Source organism: Neolamprologus brichardi, chromosome 17 (genome assembly GCF_056152115.1).
Source record: "Neolamprologus brichardi isolate AB-2024 chromosome 17, ASM5615211v1, whole genome shotgun sequence".
NCBI classification, from domain to species: domain Eukaryota; kingdom Metazoa; phylum Chordata; class Actinopteri; order Cichliformes; family Cichlidae; genus Neolamprologus; species Neolamprologus brichardi.
The window spans coordinates 37,208,961-37,224,291 of record NC_142120.1 but is presented as its reverse complement, the minus strand read 5'-3'; the positions used below and the strand labels follow the sequence as shown (position 1 = coordinate 37,224,291).

General features: G+C 46.0%; 1 protein-coding gene across 1 annotated transcript; it reads left to right on the top strand.

The window, feature by feature from the left end:
• Window positions 1-693: 693 nt before the first annotated feature.
• On the top strand, window positions 694-6,540 carry net1 (neuroepithelial cell transforming 1). Its single transcript, XM_006806515.3, has 9 exons — window positions 694-964; window positions 2,969-3,076; window positions 3,158-3,322; window positions 3,525-3,587; window positions 3,813-3,986; window positions 4,080-4,337; window positions 4,417-4,587; window positions 4,718-4,904; window positions 4,990-6,540. The coding sequence occupies exons 1-9, from the start codon at window positions 875-877 to the stop codon at window positions 5,403-5,405; spliced, it is 1,632 nt and encodes a 543-aa protein (XP_006806578.1). The 5' UTR covers window positions 694-874; the 3' UTR covers window positions 5,406-6,540.
• The last annotated feature ends 8,791 nt before the right edge of the window (window positions 6,541-15,331 follow it).

The window sequence follows — 15,331 nt, the reverse complement described above, 5'->3', positions numbered from 1 at the left end:
TGTTTTAGTCTTTCAGCCCTTCATCAAACTGTCTTCACATGATAAGAGCCTCTGTCTGTAGATGACTGACGGAGCTCAAGACTGATGGGATAACATGAAGAAATCAGCCTGTTTCCTGCCTCTGGCCCTCATCCTGATGAGTTTGGTCTCTGAGTATCCATCAGTTATTCAGCTAATGTGCAGAACAGTGTTATTAATGAGCCTGCTGCACAGATCGTGTCTCTCTTGGACATATTTTCTACTCTTCAGTTAACTTTGGATTTAAAAGTAAAATCAGAAATCTGAACTAAATGTAGAAGAATGTAACAAATCACTAGGTACCTGTGTGACTAAGTAATGCTATTATGGGATCTACAGATGTAGCAAATCGTGGATCAGTAAACATATTGATAAACTATACAGCTGTAACTCCAGAAATGTGTCTTTAATTCAACGAATTCAGGCTCCATTGACTGAATTACAGCTCGTAGTGTGGAGCTGCTGTGTGTCCACCACACTTAGCAGGAACGTTCCCATCATTTTTACATTTCATAGTAATATTTGGACTCGACAGAGCAGCAAAACATGCGGGCAGCTATTTGTCTGCACTGAGTAGGAGCTGTTCTCAGGTAGACCGTCCCTCTGTGCCTCCTCAGGACTCCTCCCCTGCATAAATAGTCCTCCCCTGCTGCTCTGCCTCAGACCAAAGTTTAGAGCTGAGTGTGAACAGAGTGAGGAGGGGGCCCCATGCCAGAAAAAGCCAGACGGGGGAAGCTGTTCTGTCTTTTTACGTGCTTATAACTTGTGATTTTCTGCCACCTTTTTTCTCTCTGGTGTGGATTACTTGAAGCCAACTCGTGAGGATTAAACGGATACTGTGTTTCTACTGAAAGATATGGTGGCTTACGATGAAGTGGGTAGCTTGGTGCCTATCAAACGGACTCTGCAAGTGATAGACTGCCAGAACCAGGCCAAGGAGTCCGAGGTGAGACGGCTGAAACTTTACTCTGTAAATGTTTGACCAGAGCTGCTGGAAATGAAGTCATAGTGTGGTGTTAGGTATCACAGTGTGAGTCAATCAGCACCTAACCCTGGTCTTTATCTCACGTATGTACACAGTGTGTGTGTGTGTGTGTGTGTGTGTGCGCAGAGGCTTTGACCTTTGTTCCAGGGCACTCGGAACAAAGCTTAAGATACTGTCAAACCCTGAAAAGTTAATCATTGGACTAAACTGCACCTTTTTAGTTGTACAGTAACGACCTCCCCCACGCACGGCTGTGTATTCCCCCTGCTCTCGTACCCCAGCAGACACCTCAGTCTCAGTGGGAAATGGGGAGATCAGGTACAGGACAGGAACAGTGAGACAGCAGGGGGCAGGGTCTCAGTAAACAACCAAGCATTCAAAAGCTAATGTGTTTTAAAATGAAAGCAGCAGATATGGTAGCAAACCCAGGTGCTGTCTGTGAGTTTCCCTGTGTGGCTTCACACAAGTCTGCAAACACTTCACGGATTGTCCTTTCTTGCAGTAAAACCCTGTATTTTCACTCCGTCCTTTGATTCGTGCCTGTTCCTTCCTATCATCTTCTAAGCTGTAATCACAGGGACACATCTGGCACATATGGGGTTACATCAAAGAGGAAGCACAGGGAGGGAGCTGAGAAAAGTTTGAGGTTGAAAGTTGAAGGAGGCTGCATGTATATGATGTCTGGAGGGTTCGACTGACTAAGATCTGAATGGTTTCCAGCCCGACTCGCTCTGATGCCACAGGACAGCCAGGAATAGCAGCATTCCCTGTTTCACTGCTGATAAACAAAGAGCAGGACGAGTGGCCTCTCATGATCCTCAGCGCTTTATGGCCACTACGCTTTCCCACTATTTTCCCCCAAAAACACACAAAAACTACTTGTTACCACTTATTTGTCCACAGATATGAACTGGTGATCACTCAGAGGGAGCCACGTCTGGTTACAAACAGAGGAAAGCAGTCGACATGTGGCCACTCGAGGGCTTGCTAAGCTCTCCGTGGAGAGTCTGACCGCAGCCACAGCAGACTGAGCTGTTCCACAGCTGCGTCCACAGAGACTCAATGGCTGCACTGTTTCCCACATTTGCTGACAAAATCTCCTTTGGTGTGTGTCAGGGAAACACGAGCGATGTGTTTCATCTTCAGAGGGCAAAACTGCATTACTGTGAAGATGTTACACTGCAGCAGAAAATGCAAATCGTGTGGAATTATAATCATTACCCTGCTGCTCTTTGATTTCTCCCAGCCTCGGGGCGGGTGAGGAGTTGTGTGTGGGGGGGTCACCTGCCCCAGGTGTAGTACTCTCTCACGCGAGGCTCGTTGAAGAGCGTGTTTCGACTCGCAGCCATAAACTCTGCGGTGTGCCCCATGCAGCGCTGCACTGCGTAAACACTTTGCTCCTTTTCTTGCTCGCAGCAGCGGCGCACTGCCACGCAGCTCCATCCCTAAATCAGGAATCATTTATCCCAGTTTGAGCGATGCAGCAGATCCACTCTGTACTTGAGTTTTGGCTCTTGTCAGAGCAGATAGCAGCAGAGTAGAGACCCTGAACAGCTGAGAACCACGGTCTCGTGCATTCCTGGCATTCCTCCAGACCCCCTTCCCTCCAGATCAGCGGTGAGAGAGGGTCTTTGTGCTCAGTGGGCTGGCTCAGGACTCTTCATGTGATGGAGCCAACAGCTGCTGGAAGTGCTTCCTCCTCCGTAGTATCTGTGTCTGCCACTCCGCCAGGCTGTCTGCCTGCGGCGTGACCTCGGCTCCAGCTGCTCGTCTTAAAGCAGGGACTAGAGTTCATAACCAGGATTTATGACCTTGACGTGTTTTGTCACAAGGAAGTCTTTGCTGAGGTGTCACAGTCACTGATTGATTCGTTTTGATCTGCCTCTCTCACTTTCAGGGTTTTCAGACACGAGTTATGAATAACTGCACGACTAACCTCCCTTCTGTTTTTGCCTCCTTCTGCAGGAACCCAGCAACAAGCGTGTCCGTTCTCTCGGCAGGGTGACGTCGCTAGCCAACCTCATTTCTCCGGTAAAGAATGGGGCCGTCCGGCGCTTCGGCCAAACCATCCAGGTAAGTGCTAGAAACACAGCGCATTGGGGGGACAGGGACATCTCTGTCAACATGTCTGACATGTGGTCTTTCTTTCTGAAGGCCTCTTTCCGGGGCGATGGCAAGTTGCCGGGCGTGCCCCAGAAGCCTTGCAGCAAGGCAGCGGCCCCCACACCGCCTAAAAGGAGGAACAGCACCTTATGGTCCGAGACGTTAGACATCCACCAGAAAGGAACTTTCTCCACCAAAGAGATCAAACGGCAAGAGGTGAGTGCAGGAGTCCAGACAGGGAGGAAGTCGACTCGCTTGCTAGACTAGTTCACGTCTTTGTGTCAAATGGTTTAACTTGGACTAGAAGCCATTCAGCCATCTTGGCTGAGCTCACTTTGGTTCAGGCTATGATGTAATGACAACCTGATTTACATGTTAACTAAAAGAGCATCTGTCTGTGCCTCCTCCCATTCCTCAGGCCATATTTGAGCTGTTTCGTGGAGAACAGGATCTGATTGAGGACCTGCAGCTTGCACGCAAGGTTTGTCCTTTTAAAAGCTCTGAGGCAGAGGGAGTACATATAAAGCAAACAGATTAAATCAAAGTCTGGCAGGCTTTGACTGCAGCGCAGCCAGGAGCTATAAAAAGACAGGAATTGTTCCTCTGTCTTTTTTTTTTGTACCCTTAAAGCTGCTGACCAGGATATTTTTAGTTTAGCTCCCAAAGCTCTGCCCAGATATTCCTGATCTCTTTGCTCCATCCACAGGCGTACCACGACCCGATGCTGAAGCTGTCCATCATGTCGGAGGAGGAGCTTACTCACATTTTCGGCAACTTGGATGCCTACATCCCACTGCACGAGGACCTTCTGGCGCAGCTCTCCAAAGCCACAGGGCCAGACGGGACTGTGGGCCAGATTGGGCAAATTGTTATCAGCTGGGTAAGTGTCTTTGACCTTTTGAGCCATCAAAAGCTTTATTATATACCGTATTTTGCATTAGCAGTTAGATAAAGAGTCCCTCCTTCCTTGCAGCTGCCCAGGCTCAAAGCCTACAAAGACTACTGCAGTAACCAGCTGGCAGCCAAGGCGCTGCTGGACCAGAAGAAGCAAGACCCACGTGTGCAGGACTTCCTGCAGCGCTGCCTCGAGTCACCTTTTAGTCGGAAACTGGACCTGTGGAGCTTCCTGGACATTCCCAGATCCCGCCTGGTCAAGTACCCTCTACTGCTCAAGGAGATCCTGAGACACACTCCAGCAGAACACCCCGATGCTGCCAGCCTGCAGGACGCTGTAAGTCCAGGAGACTGGTTCAACACTGACTCATCATAGCGCCTCTCCCATGTAGTAATTAGGCTGCTTGTGTGTTCAGATCACTGTCATCCAGGGAGTTTTGTCTGACATCAACATGAAGAAGGGGGAGTCCGAGTGCCAGTACTACATCGACAAGCTGGAGTATCTGGACGACAGGCAGAGGGACGCTCGCATCGAAGGGTGCAAGAGTCTTCTGTGTCACGGGGAGCTGCGCAACAAGAGCGGCACGGTGAGCTCAGCGCACACTTCCAAGCCTTCGGTGCTTCTCTTTGCACGTTAACACGAGGCTGCACATGAGGCTATGTGCTCAGATGATGCTGCGGTTTGAAAGTTTCTGTTTTTCCTGGAAATTCTTTCAGAAGCTGCACGTGTTCCTGTTCACCGACCTGCTGATCCTGACCCGCCCCGTCACCAGGAACGAGCGCCAGTGCTTCCAGGTGTACCGGCAGCCAATCGCAGTGCAGGATCTGGTGCTGGAGGACCTGCAAGATGGCGATGTCAGAATGGGCGGCTCTTTCAGAGGAGCCTTCAGCAATGCAGACAAAGGTAAGGCTCGTCCCAGAAAGTGTCCGCCAGTAGCCTGAGCAGCCCTCTGCCCCGTTGCTAACGACGCTCTCTGCTTTCTCTGCAGCCAAGAACATCTTCCGGGTGCGTTCCCAAGACCCGAGCCAGGCACAGTCACACACTCTGCAGGTCAACGACGTCTTCCACAAGCAGCAGTGGCTCAACTGCCTCCGTAGCGCCATCGCCGTCCACCGGCCTCTGAGCGAGCCCTCCAGCCCCAGCCCGCCTACAGGCAGCGTCCGTTCCAAGCGCCGCCCTTCCTCCGTTTCTGCCATCGTCCACATGGAGGAAGCAGACGAGAACTACCCGCAGCCAGGCTCTCAGTCGGCCCCCGCCTCAGTGTGCAACAGCCCCACCACGACGTCCCCTTCGCCTCGCAACTCCACGACGTCCACGACGTCATCCTCACCCACGACACATAAAACCAAAAAGGACAAGAAGGCTCTGTGTTCTTTGGGGAAGAGGAAAGAGACGATGGTGTGAGGCGGAGCGTTGAGAGAGCGTGGATGGACCTCTTTGTTTGTCCTGTACATAAAACAGCACAGAGAAGCTTGGGACCTGTATTTATGACTGTCTGCGTGTTATTACAGCAGTGTTCTGTTACTGTCCTCCTCGGCAGCTATTTACCTTACTCCTCCATCCAAGTGCATCCCATAGAGACAGTATTCTGGAGGGGTGCACGTGGTTCGGCTCTAAAAGGGAAGCACGACAAGAAGTAAACCCACGGTCAACACTCGGTGTGGCCAGTTTGCTGAGTTCTTGAAGAAAGATCCTGTTTACTATTAAGTTCATATTTAAACACTCTTTTAGACCTTTCTTTGGGGGATAATAAAAGTTTTACACTTTATATTTTCAAATCTATCCTAGTATTTTTTTAGGTATTGTAAAGCAGCAGAGTTTTAGCTGTTCGGGCAGGTTTTTGAACCTTTGCCGATGTCAAGGTGAAACCCCCAAAAAGGTGAGGTGTGCCACACAAACAGATTTCTGTCATAGTTGGGTTTTTAGACCGATCAGAAGATGTCTTATTTTTATACATTCCTTAAATAACAGATGCTAGAAGCCAGACATTATTTTATTTTATTTACTACAGAGGCATTAATTTAATTGCAGAACAGATGATGTCAGCAAAAAACCGTGATGAAATCATATCGCAGACGAGATGATGAGTTTTGTTTAAGACAAAATTTTGAACTGAGCCACGTTGGTTTCTTAAAAAGCTGATTGCTGAGAATGAGGCGGATCGCTTTTCAGTGTAGCATCTTGCATGGAGCTTTAGTTGTGGACGCCGCTCGCACCTGAAGAGGCGGCGTGATGTATGCAACTGTCCCGAGGGACGGGACTGAGCGACGATGAAAGTTGTTGAAGGAAGAAGAGAACGAAGACGAGAACGTTTAGGAAGTGAAACGGTCAGGGTGACATGTGTAACTCCCATCATCTGCTCAGGTGACGGGAATGTTGCTCATGGATGGAAAGAAATGAAAGGAAACCGTACGTAGGGGAAGGCAGATGAGGAAGGATTGGGAAAGTGACAGGATTTGGTTGGTTGTTGAGATGAAAACGAGTGGAACGGCAATTTGATGTAATTAAAAGAACAATAAAGATCTGTGTAAGATTTGCAACTGAACCTTTGACTCCATGTCTTTATTTTTCACTTTGTTTCATGAGCTCGTAGCTGCAGCTTTTAGGAAAAGCACTTATTCGCTTTCCTGCCAAGCTAGACAAGACGACAGAGTGCTTGGATCTGCTGCTAAATACAAAGCTATTGGCTGCAGCTCATTAGCTTCAGTTGCCAAACATGGGAAAGGGAAAACTGTCCAAGTCTCAAGCACCAAACACAGGCTGCTGAAGACACTGGGCTTTATTTCAAGACAAAGAAAAACTAAAGCTAAAGCACAACTGTCAAAACTCTGGACAGTTTTCAAAATAAAATAACTTCCTGTTTAGCAAAACTGACTGGAGGCTAGTTTTAAACTAAGCTTTCAAAATAAACAGGTACAAGTGGCTGCTAGTTTTCAAGTTGAGCAAAGACAACAAGCAGCTGGATACTAAACTAACTACATGTCTTTGAATCAGGCAAAGCTGAACTGCGTTCTAGTTTTCAGAATAAGCCAACACGCCGCTACATTTCCAGACTTAAATAAATACATCGGCTCTGCTGTAGTGTCTGCTAGTTTTAATACCGAGCCAACCAGCTATGGTTTGAAGTTCATTTCTAATGGTCAGGATACGTGAGGGGGTCGTAACCTACAACATGAAGCCAGTTTAGCCCCACCCCCACACACAGGTGACAGGTGAGACAGATGACCATCTCATCGGGACAGGATGAATTAATACATATAGTAAAGTATTTTGCATATATATACTTATTATATATAGTATCTGTACTAACAGGGTTAACTTGTGATCCACGTGCAGCAGCGCCCATGAGGCTCACAAACCTAAATGCATGTAGGCTGCAAGTATGCAATGAATGCTTTATTAACCCCCGCAGGGAAATTAGCCCTCTGCATTTAACCCACTCACTCAGTGAAGCAGTGGGCAGCCACCGAACCGTGGAGCAGTGTGTAGGGACGCTACCTTGCTCAGGGGTATCTCAGGGTAACCGTTCAGTGGAGTCGAACCTCCGACCTTCCGATCACGTGGCGATCACTCTACCTACTGAGCTCTCCCTGCCCCACACAGGCACACATTTGTATTGTATTTCTATTATATTTTATTAATTTGCATTTTTTATTTTTTATCATAATTAAAGATAGCATGCATGTCATCAGTGGAGTTATGACTCAACACTCTGAATCCAGGTTTGCCAAAAGGACACGAAGGAGATTTTACGACCATGTTTAGCTCTCGCCTGTTTGCTCCATGCAGGTGCCAGGACAAACATCTCCAGTCGAGACATTTGTCAGCCTGCTTCCCAAACTGCAGCGTGCTAGCTTATCCTAGCTGGTGAGTCTTTATCAGGAAAAGCACTTGTCTTTGTCAGGTCTCTGATTATAGACGTAGATATTATTGACGAGAGTTTTTCCTTCCTTTAATTTGTCCACTTGGCAGACGACGGTGCTTACGTCTGCTCCTCGGAGCATTCTCCAAACATTCGCTCATGCTCTCCACAGTCATTTTACTAGAATAACAGTTGATCAGCATTATAGCAAATACCTCGGATGCTGTTAGGCTGAAAAGGGTGGCTGGAGCTCAGGAGGCAGAGCAGGGCATCTGCTGATCTGAAGGTTCAATCCCTGGCTGCCTCTAGTCTGCAGGCCAAATATCCAAGGGCAACGTATTAACCCAAAGTTGCATCTATCAGAATATGAATGGTAGTTAGTGGGCACTCAACAGAAGACAGTGAACGTGTTGCTTTTAACTTTTTCTCACCTGTTCCTTATAGACGTCTCCATGATCTGCATCCATCTGATCCTATTGCTGCAATTCTCGTCTGTCACACCAACTTTCTGCAAGTCTCCTTCACTACATCCATGAACTTCCTCTCGAGTCCTCCTGTCCTTTCCCCCCTGCAGCTCTCACCCAGAGCCCGTCGCAGCCGACAGCTGCAGAACGTTTGTTCCTGTTAAAAGGAGTTTTTCTTTCCCACTGTTACCAAGAGTATTATACATGCTGCCTATGGTAAGTATGTATAATATAAATGATTTGGTCCTAGAACCCTGAGGAACTCCATCATCAGTGTTGTGTGAAGAAGACCCACTGTATGTCCTCTCTAACAGCACTCAGCCTCAGCTGCCCCTCACAGACTGGACTCTTCAGCTCTCCACCTCCAGCTCAGCTTACTTCCACTCAGGGCCACAAATATTCAAACAACAAATAAACCAGGAAGGCAGTGAACACTTTTTCATGGCACCTCAGTTGGTCGTTTGTTCTGGTAACCAAGTCGTAAAATGATGTCTCCTCTATTCATAAACCTGGTCAGCAGATATAAGAAGCGCCTCTCCTCAGTGTTTTTGTTTAATCGTCGTTGTGGTATTGTCAGTAAAGGTTGAAAAGGCAAACACAACAATCAACAAAATAATATCTATGCTGCTATGATTGTACTGTCCAGCCCACCGGCCAGGCCGGACACCAGGATGAAATGACTCAGGTACAATGCAGAGGAGGGTTACAGCAAACACTTCCTTATGGTCTTTCATGTGGTCACGTGTCATGACCATTGGCAAAGCCTTGTCTTGTCCCCTCCACCATGTAAGTCACTGGGAGCAAAGCTAATGAGAGGGAAAATAAAACTGGTCTGCCTGGAGTCATGTGACGCCTGGTTTCCATTAGCAACCAACATGATTGGAAACGCAGACAGGAAGACGGAAAACTGGACCTGAACGATGAGAAAAACTCCAGTAGATGTCTCGAACAGAAATGTTATGTTAAACCTCGTCTTTGGCTCCACAACCCGTCTTTACCATACTGAGCAGTGGCTGCATTGTTGCACGTTAGACCACCACGTCTGCAGTTTAATTTATAGACCGACTGAAATGGATTCAACCTCACTGTAAAAACCAATCTACCCACAGGTCCAGGAGTTGAATGAGCCCATAACCACCCTGCCTAATATACGGTTAGATCTTCACATGCTACAGAAACATGTCCAACCTACCGATGCATGGTCTGTAGGGGACATCTGAGGCTAGTGTGCGGTATCTGGCACACAAAGGCAGCAGATCCTTTGCTCCTATAAGTTGGAGCCACTGTGAATCAGGCTGTTAGCAGTTTATGGTTTGTCCCTCCACAGGCTGCTGCTGGTCACAGCTCTCTATAACCTCGCTCCTTTGGAGACACGCCCAGCGCTCATCAGAGTTACTAAGTCTTTATTCCATTCAATTCAAAACTTTATTGTCCCACAAGGAGAAGTTAGTTTGGCAGCGAGGGCAACGAGGAGACGGGCTGCAGCAGGGATGAAAGGAGAAACCCGGAGTTGTTTGGTCCTCCTCACAGGAAAAACGACGGCCACAGGGCAATAAGTCAGACTCACTGTGAAGCCTTCCTCAGCACATGCTTGATGGCCAAAAGCCCGTCTTGCCAACACCCTGAGAGTTTGCTGGCTGTCAGAGTCGTGCTCCCAAACCTGCAGATAACAGATTCAATAAAATGTCTGTAACGTTTCAGAGACATTAAAAGATCCCATTCTCCTTAACAAGAACAGTCTTTGCTGATCGTTTTGGTAGTTTCATCAAGAACAGCCCCCGTACCTGTCCAGCTGACAGCAGGTGATGAGCTGTAAGACTTCCTAAAATCAATGATCACGTCTTTTGTTTTTGACACATTAAGTCTCCCAGCATCCAACAACATGCAAACTCCAAGAACGGACTGCTGATGTAAACCAGTCTGCACATGTGTCCACAGTTACAAACACTGTCTTTATGACTTAATACACCAAACACTTACTGTTGGTTCCAGCGTGACAGGTCGAGTCTGAGCATCAGACCAGTGCACACTGAGCCTGTGTTTCAGCACATGCAGTCAGTCTGTGTCTGCTGTTATTCATGGTGGTTAACAGACATCACGTGAACTATCTGCCTGAACAACAACAACACTCAGAGTTTGTTCTTTGACTGTGGTTCAAAGTCCATAAACAAAGATTATATATGAGACCACTTGAAAACTCACCAAACAGTTGAATGAACATGGACTGCTTTGTTCACCCCTATTAAATCAAGCCTGGTGTAATCAAGGCAACTTTCCATCCCAATAAATGAAACCATGGTTGTTAACTGATGTTTGGAGGCGTCAGTGTTGATTACGTAGCTGATGTTGACTTTAAAATGGAACACTTTATTAATTCAGCTGCTACTGTTGTGCAGCAGCGCTCGTTATCCCGAGAGCCAGGCACGAGCTCGCCAGGTTCCTCTCTGTACGACACCATAAGTGTCTCTCTCATTTCATCTGTGCTATAGAAACACTTTGGGCTGATTATTGATGGATGCAGACAGCTGAAGCTCCTGTCAGTGTCAGCACTCATCTCCTTCCTCTAAACACTTCTCAAACACACCCTGAAAGTCTGCACTGCATCTTCATAATTAGAGCTGCCCTGTGGCCTTAGCCAGGCAAAGAGGTTTAGATAAACTGGAAGGAAGGAGGAACTTCCCTTTATTGGTCTAATTCAAACACAAACACAAACAACAGATGTGACGATGAGCTGGAATGACAAACATTTGTGTGGCGCCGGGTGAGACAATAACAGTAAATTAGTGGATTTAATTAATCCTGTATCCTGGGCAAACACAGTGCACACTCTGATATAGGATATAGGAAATGTTCTTATCTAATGCAATCACAGCATGTTTAAATGTTGGAGATCTGAGTTATTATAGGTGGTAACCCCAACTCTATGTTTTAGGAGAGGTGGGAAAGTGTTCGATATTTCTCAGAGTAATTGTTTCTGTGTTGTTTGCTCTTTCGTGGTCCCACGTCTTTGATAACCATGATGTAAAACTCCATACTCCAAGTCCTCCACAGCGTAAATAGATGTGGCTTTCTGTCTTGTCAGTCATACCAGCTTCAATAAGGTGAAAGGTCAAGCTTGTTTTGCAGGCCTCAGGTGACCTACAGAAGTTGTTGCAACTTTAAGGTGGACCTGTTCTGGTCATTTCAGCTGTTTAATGTTTGGCTATTTTATTTCCATTCCCTTCAGGTCAACGTTCCTCTAACCAGAAGGTTTGGCCTTCCAGTGTATTTGTCTCCTGTGGATACAGAATCAAAACAAACATTGTGACACAATAAATGTAGGCAGTATAAAGTTTTATGTTTCTTTACTTGTTTTCCTTTAGCAGCAAACTGCAGATAAGGACAAAATAACTATTTATACCAACAAGACATGAGACAGTATATAAAAGTTAAAACAGAAAACGACTGTGATGTTGCAGAACAAGAAAAATCATTGTTATGAATCATTTTGACCCATTTTTGTGAATTTGTTTAGTTTCTGTGTTTAAATTTCACAGCACTTACTTTTGAAAAACTACATTTCTGTGGGTCCAATAATTCTGTCCTCATCTGTGCAGCTTCACCCTCACAGCATGACTGTATCCTGTCTTCCTTCTCTCACCCCAACCAATCACAGCAGATGGCCCCGCCCCTCCCTGAGCCTGGTTCTGCTGGAGGTTTCTTCCTGTTAAAAGGGAGTTTTTCCTTCCCACTGTTGCTAAAGTGCTGCTCATAGGGGGTCATATGATTGTTGGGTTTTTCTCTGCATGTATTATTGTAGGGTCTACTCTACAATATAAAGCACCTTGAGGCGACTGTTGTTGTGATTTGGCGCCATATAAATAAAATTGAATTGAAATGCATCTGTAGCTGTTATGCTAATTCTGGCACATTTATATTTATTCAACAACTGAGCAAAAAAAGTTGGTGCTGCCATTGGAGGAAATTGTTGACAAACATGCAACAACTGCTTTGAAAAAGCACATCCAGCAAAAACAAAGGAGAGCGATGTGAGAAAGATTTAAGGCCAACAAGCTGCAGCAAGTTTGCACTGCAGCTTGTTCAAGGGCCTCAGTGAGTGCTGGTGGAGCATGTGGGCGAGGAATTCATTCACTCATGCATGGTAAAAAGGCCACGCAACAAGATCATATAACAGAGAGACTGTCTGTGGGATCAACATGCAGATATGCATGGCTTACTAGCTCCTCTGTGTAACTCAAATCTCTTTTATTACTTCTGGTTTAGATGTTAAAAGCAGTGGAAATTCCTCGGATATGAGACCTTCAGATCAGTTTAACAAAATCCTCACCCAATACCACAACAAGCTCCAGGCACAATCTGACCAGCAAAGGACATCTGGATGAAGTCTGTTTACAGCGCCTCTCCATCAAACCTGGACTCTGTGTTTATGTCAAAATACTTTGTGTTCTGCTCGTTCAGGCAGACCAGGCACTCACTCAACCATCAGTCACACATTGCTAAAGGGACCTGTCAGCACAGTGCATCTTCAGTCAAACACCAGCTTGACTCACGGATTTCATTTTGACTCCTTTTGATGGCTGCTAAGAAAAATCCTTTAATGGCTCCCTGGAACTTCCAGTTTGTTTTTCCATAGGGTGATGGAAGTGTTATTGTCCGGGTAGGTGATTATAAAATAAAAGCAGTTGTCAGTGGGACACGAGAGAGGCCTGTGTTAGACATCAACCCTGTGTTTTAGCATAAATGGTGAAAATGCACTGCTGAAAGTGTCATGGCTGTGTGCAGGGAGAAAGGGCCCAAAATACAGGACTCGGAGGCAGATGTAAACTCAAACACTCAGCTTTATTGCTGGGCAGAAAAGAGAACATAAACTTAACTAAACTAGGAATACAGAAATAAACTAGGCAGGCAGGCAGGCAGGCAGGCAGGCAGGCAGGCAGGCAGGCAGGCAGGCAGGCAGGCAGGCAGGCAGGCAGGCAGGCAGGCAGGCAGGCAGGCAGGCAGGCAGGCAGGCAGGCAGGCAGGCACCGTTAACGTGAGGGTAGAAGACGTTAACGACGCGACACTGACACAAAGACACACTGGGCTTAAATACACTGAGGGAGTCATCAAAAGAATCTAGAACTAACCGCTGAACTAATCTAGCAAGTTAACACTGCTGTTCTCCAGTATTTAAACCAAGCAAGGTAGCTAAAAGAAACCACACCTTTGCTCCATTGCTCAGGCTCCACGTCTATACATGTTTCCACTGTTCTCTTTGTTTTCATCACTTTTCAAGATAATTCATGCATGACCTTTAAAACTAAAAAGAATTGTAGGAGACGCTATATGCTACCTATGTAACTGAGGCCGAGCTGGACCCAGGGACAGTTTTGTACGTTGTATTTTGCACACACTTCCTCTATGAACTCTGCAAACAGTGCAGAGCAGCTTGGTTCCTCGTAGAAGAAACCATTTTAAGGGTCTGCCACAAACACGAGGCATCATTTTGTAATAATGTTTCCATTTCTTCTGAATCCATCCATGTTAGATACACAGTGTCAGTTTACGTCTCTGTTTCCTTATTTTTCTGGTACGTCTGAATTAAATAGTAAGAAACGGTGACAAAAATGTCCTCGCAGCTTTAGTCACTTCACTTTTAGGTGAAATTAGTTTCAGTGTACCCGACAAACCAAAAGACTGAAAAGCAAAGCAGGACCAGACCAAATAAAGTTGTATACAAACCTAAGCTAACAGGCTAAAGGCTTCAAGCTAACAGGCTAAAGGCTTCAAGCTAACAAGCTAAAGGCTTCAAGCTAACAAGCTAGCTTCTGTGCACAGCAGAGTGAGTGACTGTTCCTGAAAATGCAGAACATATGTTTACAAGTGAAATGGTATTTCTCCACTGCTCACAGTGTCAGGAGGAGATTGAAGCTTTCTTTCATTTTCTCTTGAAGAGCTTCAGCGTTTTGGAGACGTGAGTAACTGGACTTCTGCTTGGATAACGTGGTGAGGCCAAACTTCCTGAGGTTAATCTCTCTTTATACCTCAAACGTTGACGTAAAGTGCAGCAGACGGCAGAAATGCTTTGAAGGCACGTGGCCTGCCAAGAGCGCTACACTAACTTGCAAACAAGATGGTTATCAAATACTTCCCATATTACTCTGAGAGTGGGTTATATTGGGAAGACTGCCTCAGCTTTGAGTTAGCTTCCTCTGTCTGTCCCGTATATCATGCACTCGGTCACAGATTAGCCAACGTTGAAATTAGCATCTTGCAACCTTGTTGCTTGCCTTACAGGATTGGCTCTCACTCCGTCAGAGTGTGATGTCCTTTGGGCGAGTGTTTTGTTTGGAACCTGTCATCAGATTGTTTACTGTTCTCGCCTCCGGTTCAAAAACTCAAATGGAGATTAACGGAAAGCAAAACTTGCTGGGTCAAAGGAAACCCGAGAATCTCAGATTTTATTCAGGACTTGTTACTATGCACCTGGTTTCTAACTGCACAACAACCCATAAATGGGCCTGTAATTTCTGTGTGTGCATCAAGAGTTCATTTTCCTGTTCCTGGCACAGAACCAGGTACAGTTTGAGTTCCCTAAATATACTTTCATGGGTCTTGTGGGAAACAAAGCAGCAACATTCCCAGGTAATGGCTGTACTTACGACACTTGTGTATAACAGCGAAGCACAAATGAGCCAAAGACTCACAAAGTCCATTAACAGTTTTGCTCTTATTCTGTTGGGAATGTTTTTATGAGAGGAAAATATTTTGCACATTATTGAACAAAACATCACATGTCACTGGCAAATAACCCAAATCCACGACCTTTTGCCTAGCTGCTGCTAATAATATATATGTGTTTATTTTAACAAGCCTTGGCCAACAGTACCATCTGCAAAGCAAACATTCAATTAATAAGCAGCACTTAAAAAAAGTAGCAAGAAACAGAAGCAGTCGGGTTAAAAACAGAACCTGTGGTTTCAGTCATTACACAAGTGTGATATAAGCTGCTGTACTCACACTGT

Excerpts from the sequence above, each read along its gene's own strand:
- net1 (XM_006806515.3), top strand. The coding sequence starts at position 875 with ATGGTGGCTTACGATGAAGTGGGTAGCTTGGTGCCTATCAAACGGACT. Across the intron at positions 3,323-3,524 it reads AAGAGATCAAACGGCAAGAG|GCCATATTTGAGCTGTTTCG; the intron begins GTGAGTGCAGGA and ends CCCATTCCTCAG. Across the intron at positions 3,588-3,812 it reads ACCTGCAGCTTGCACGCAAG|GCGTACCACGACCCGATGCT; the intron begins GTTTGTCCTTTT and ends CTCCATCCACAG.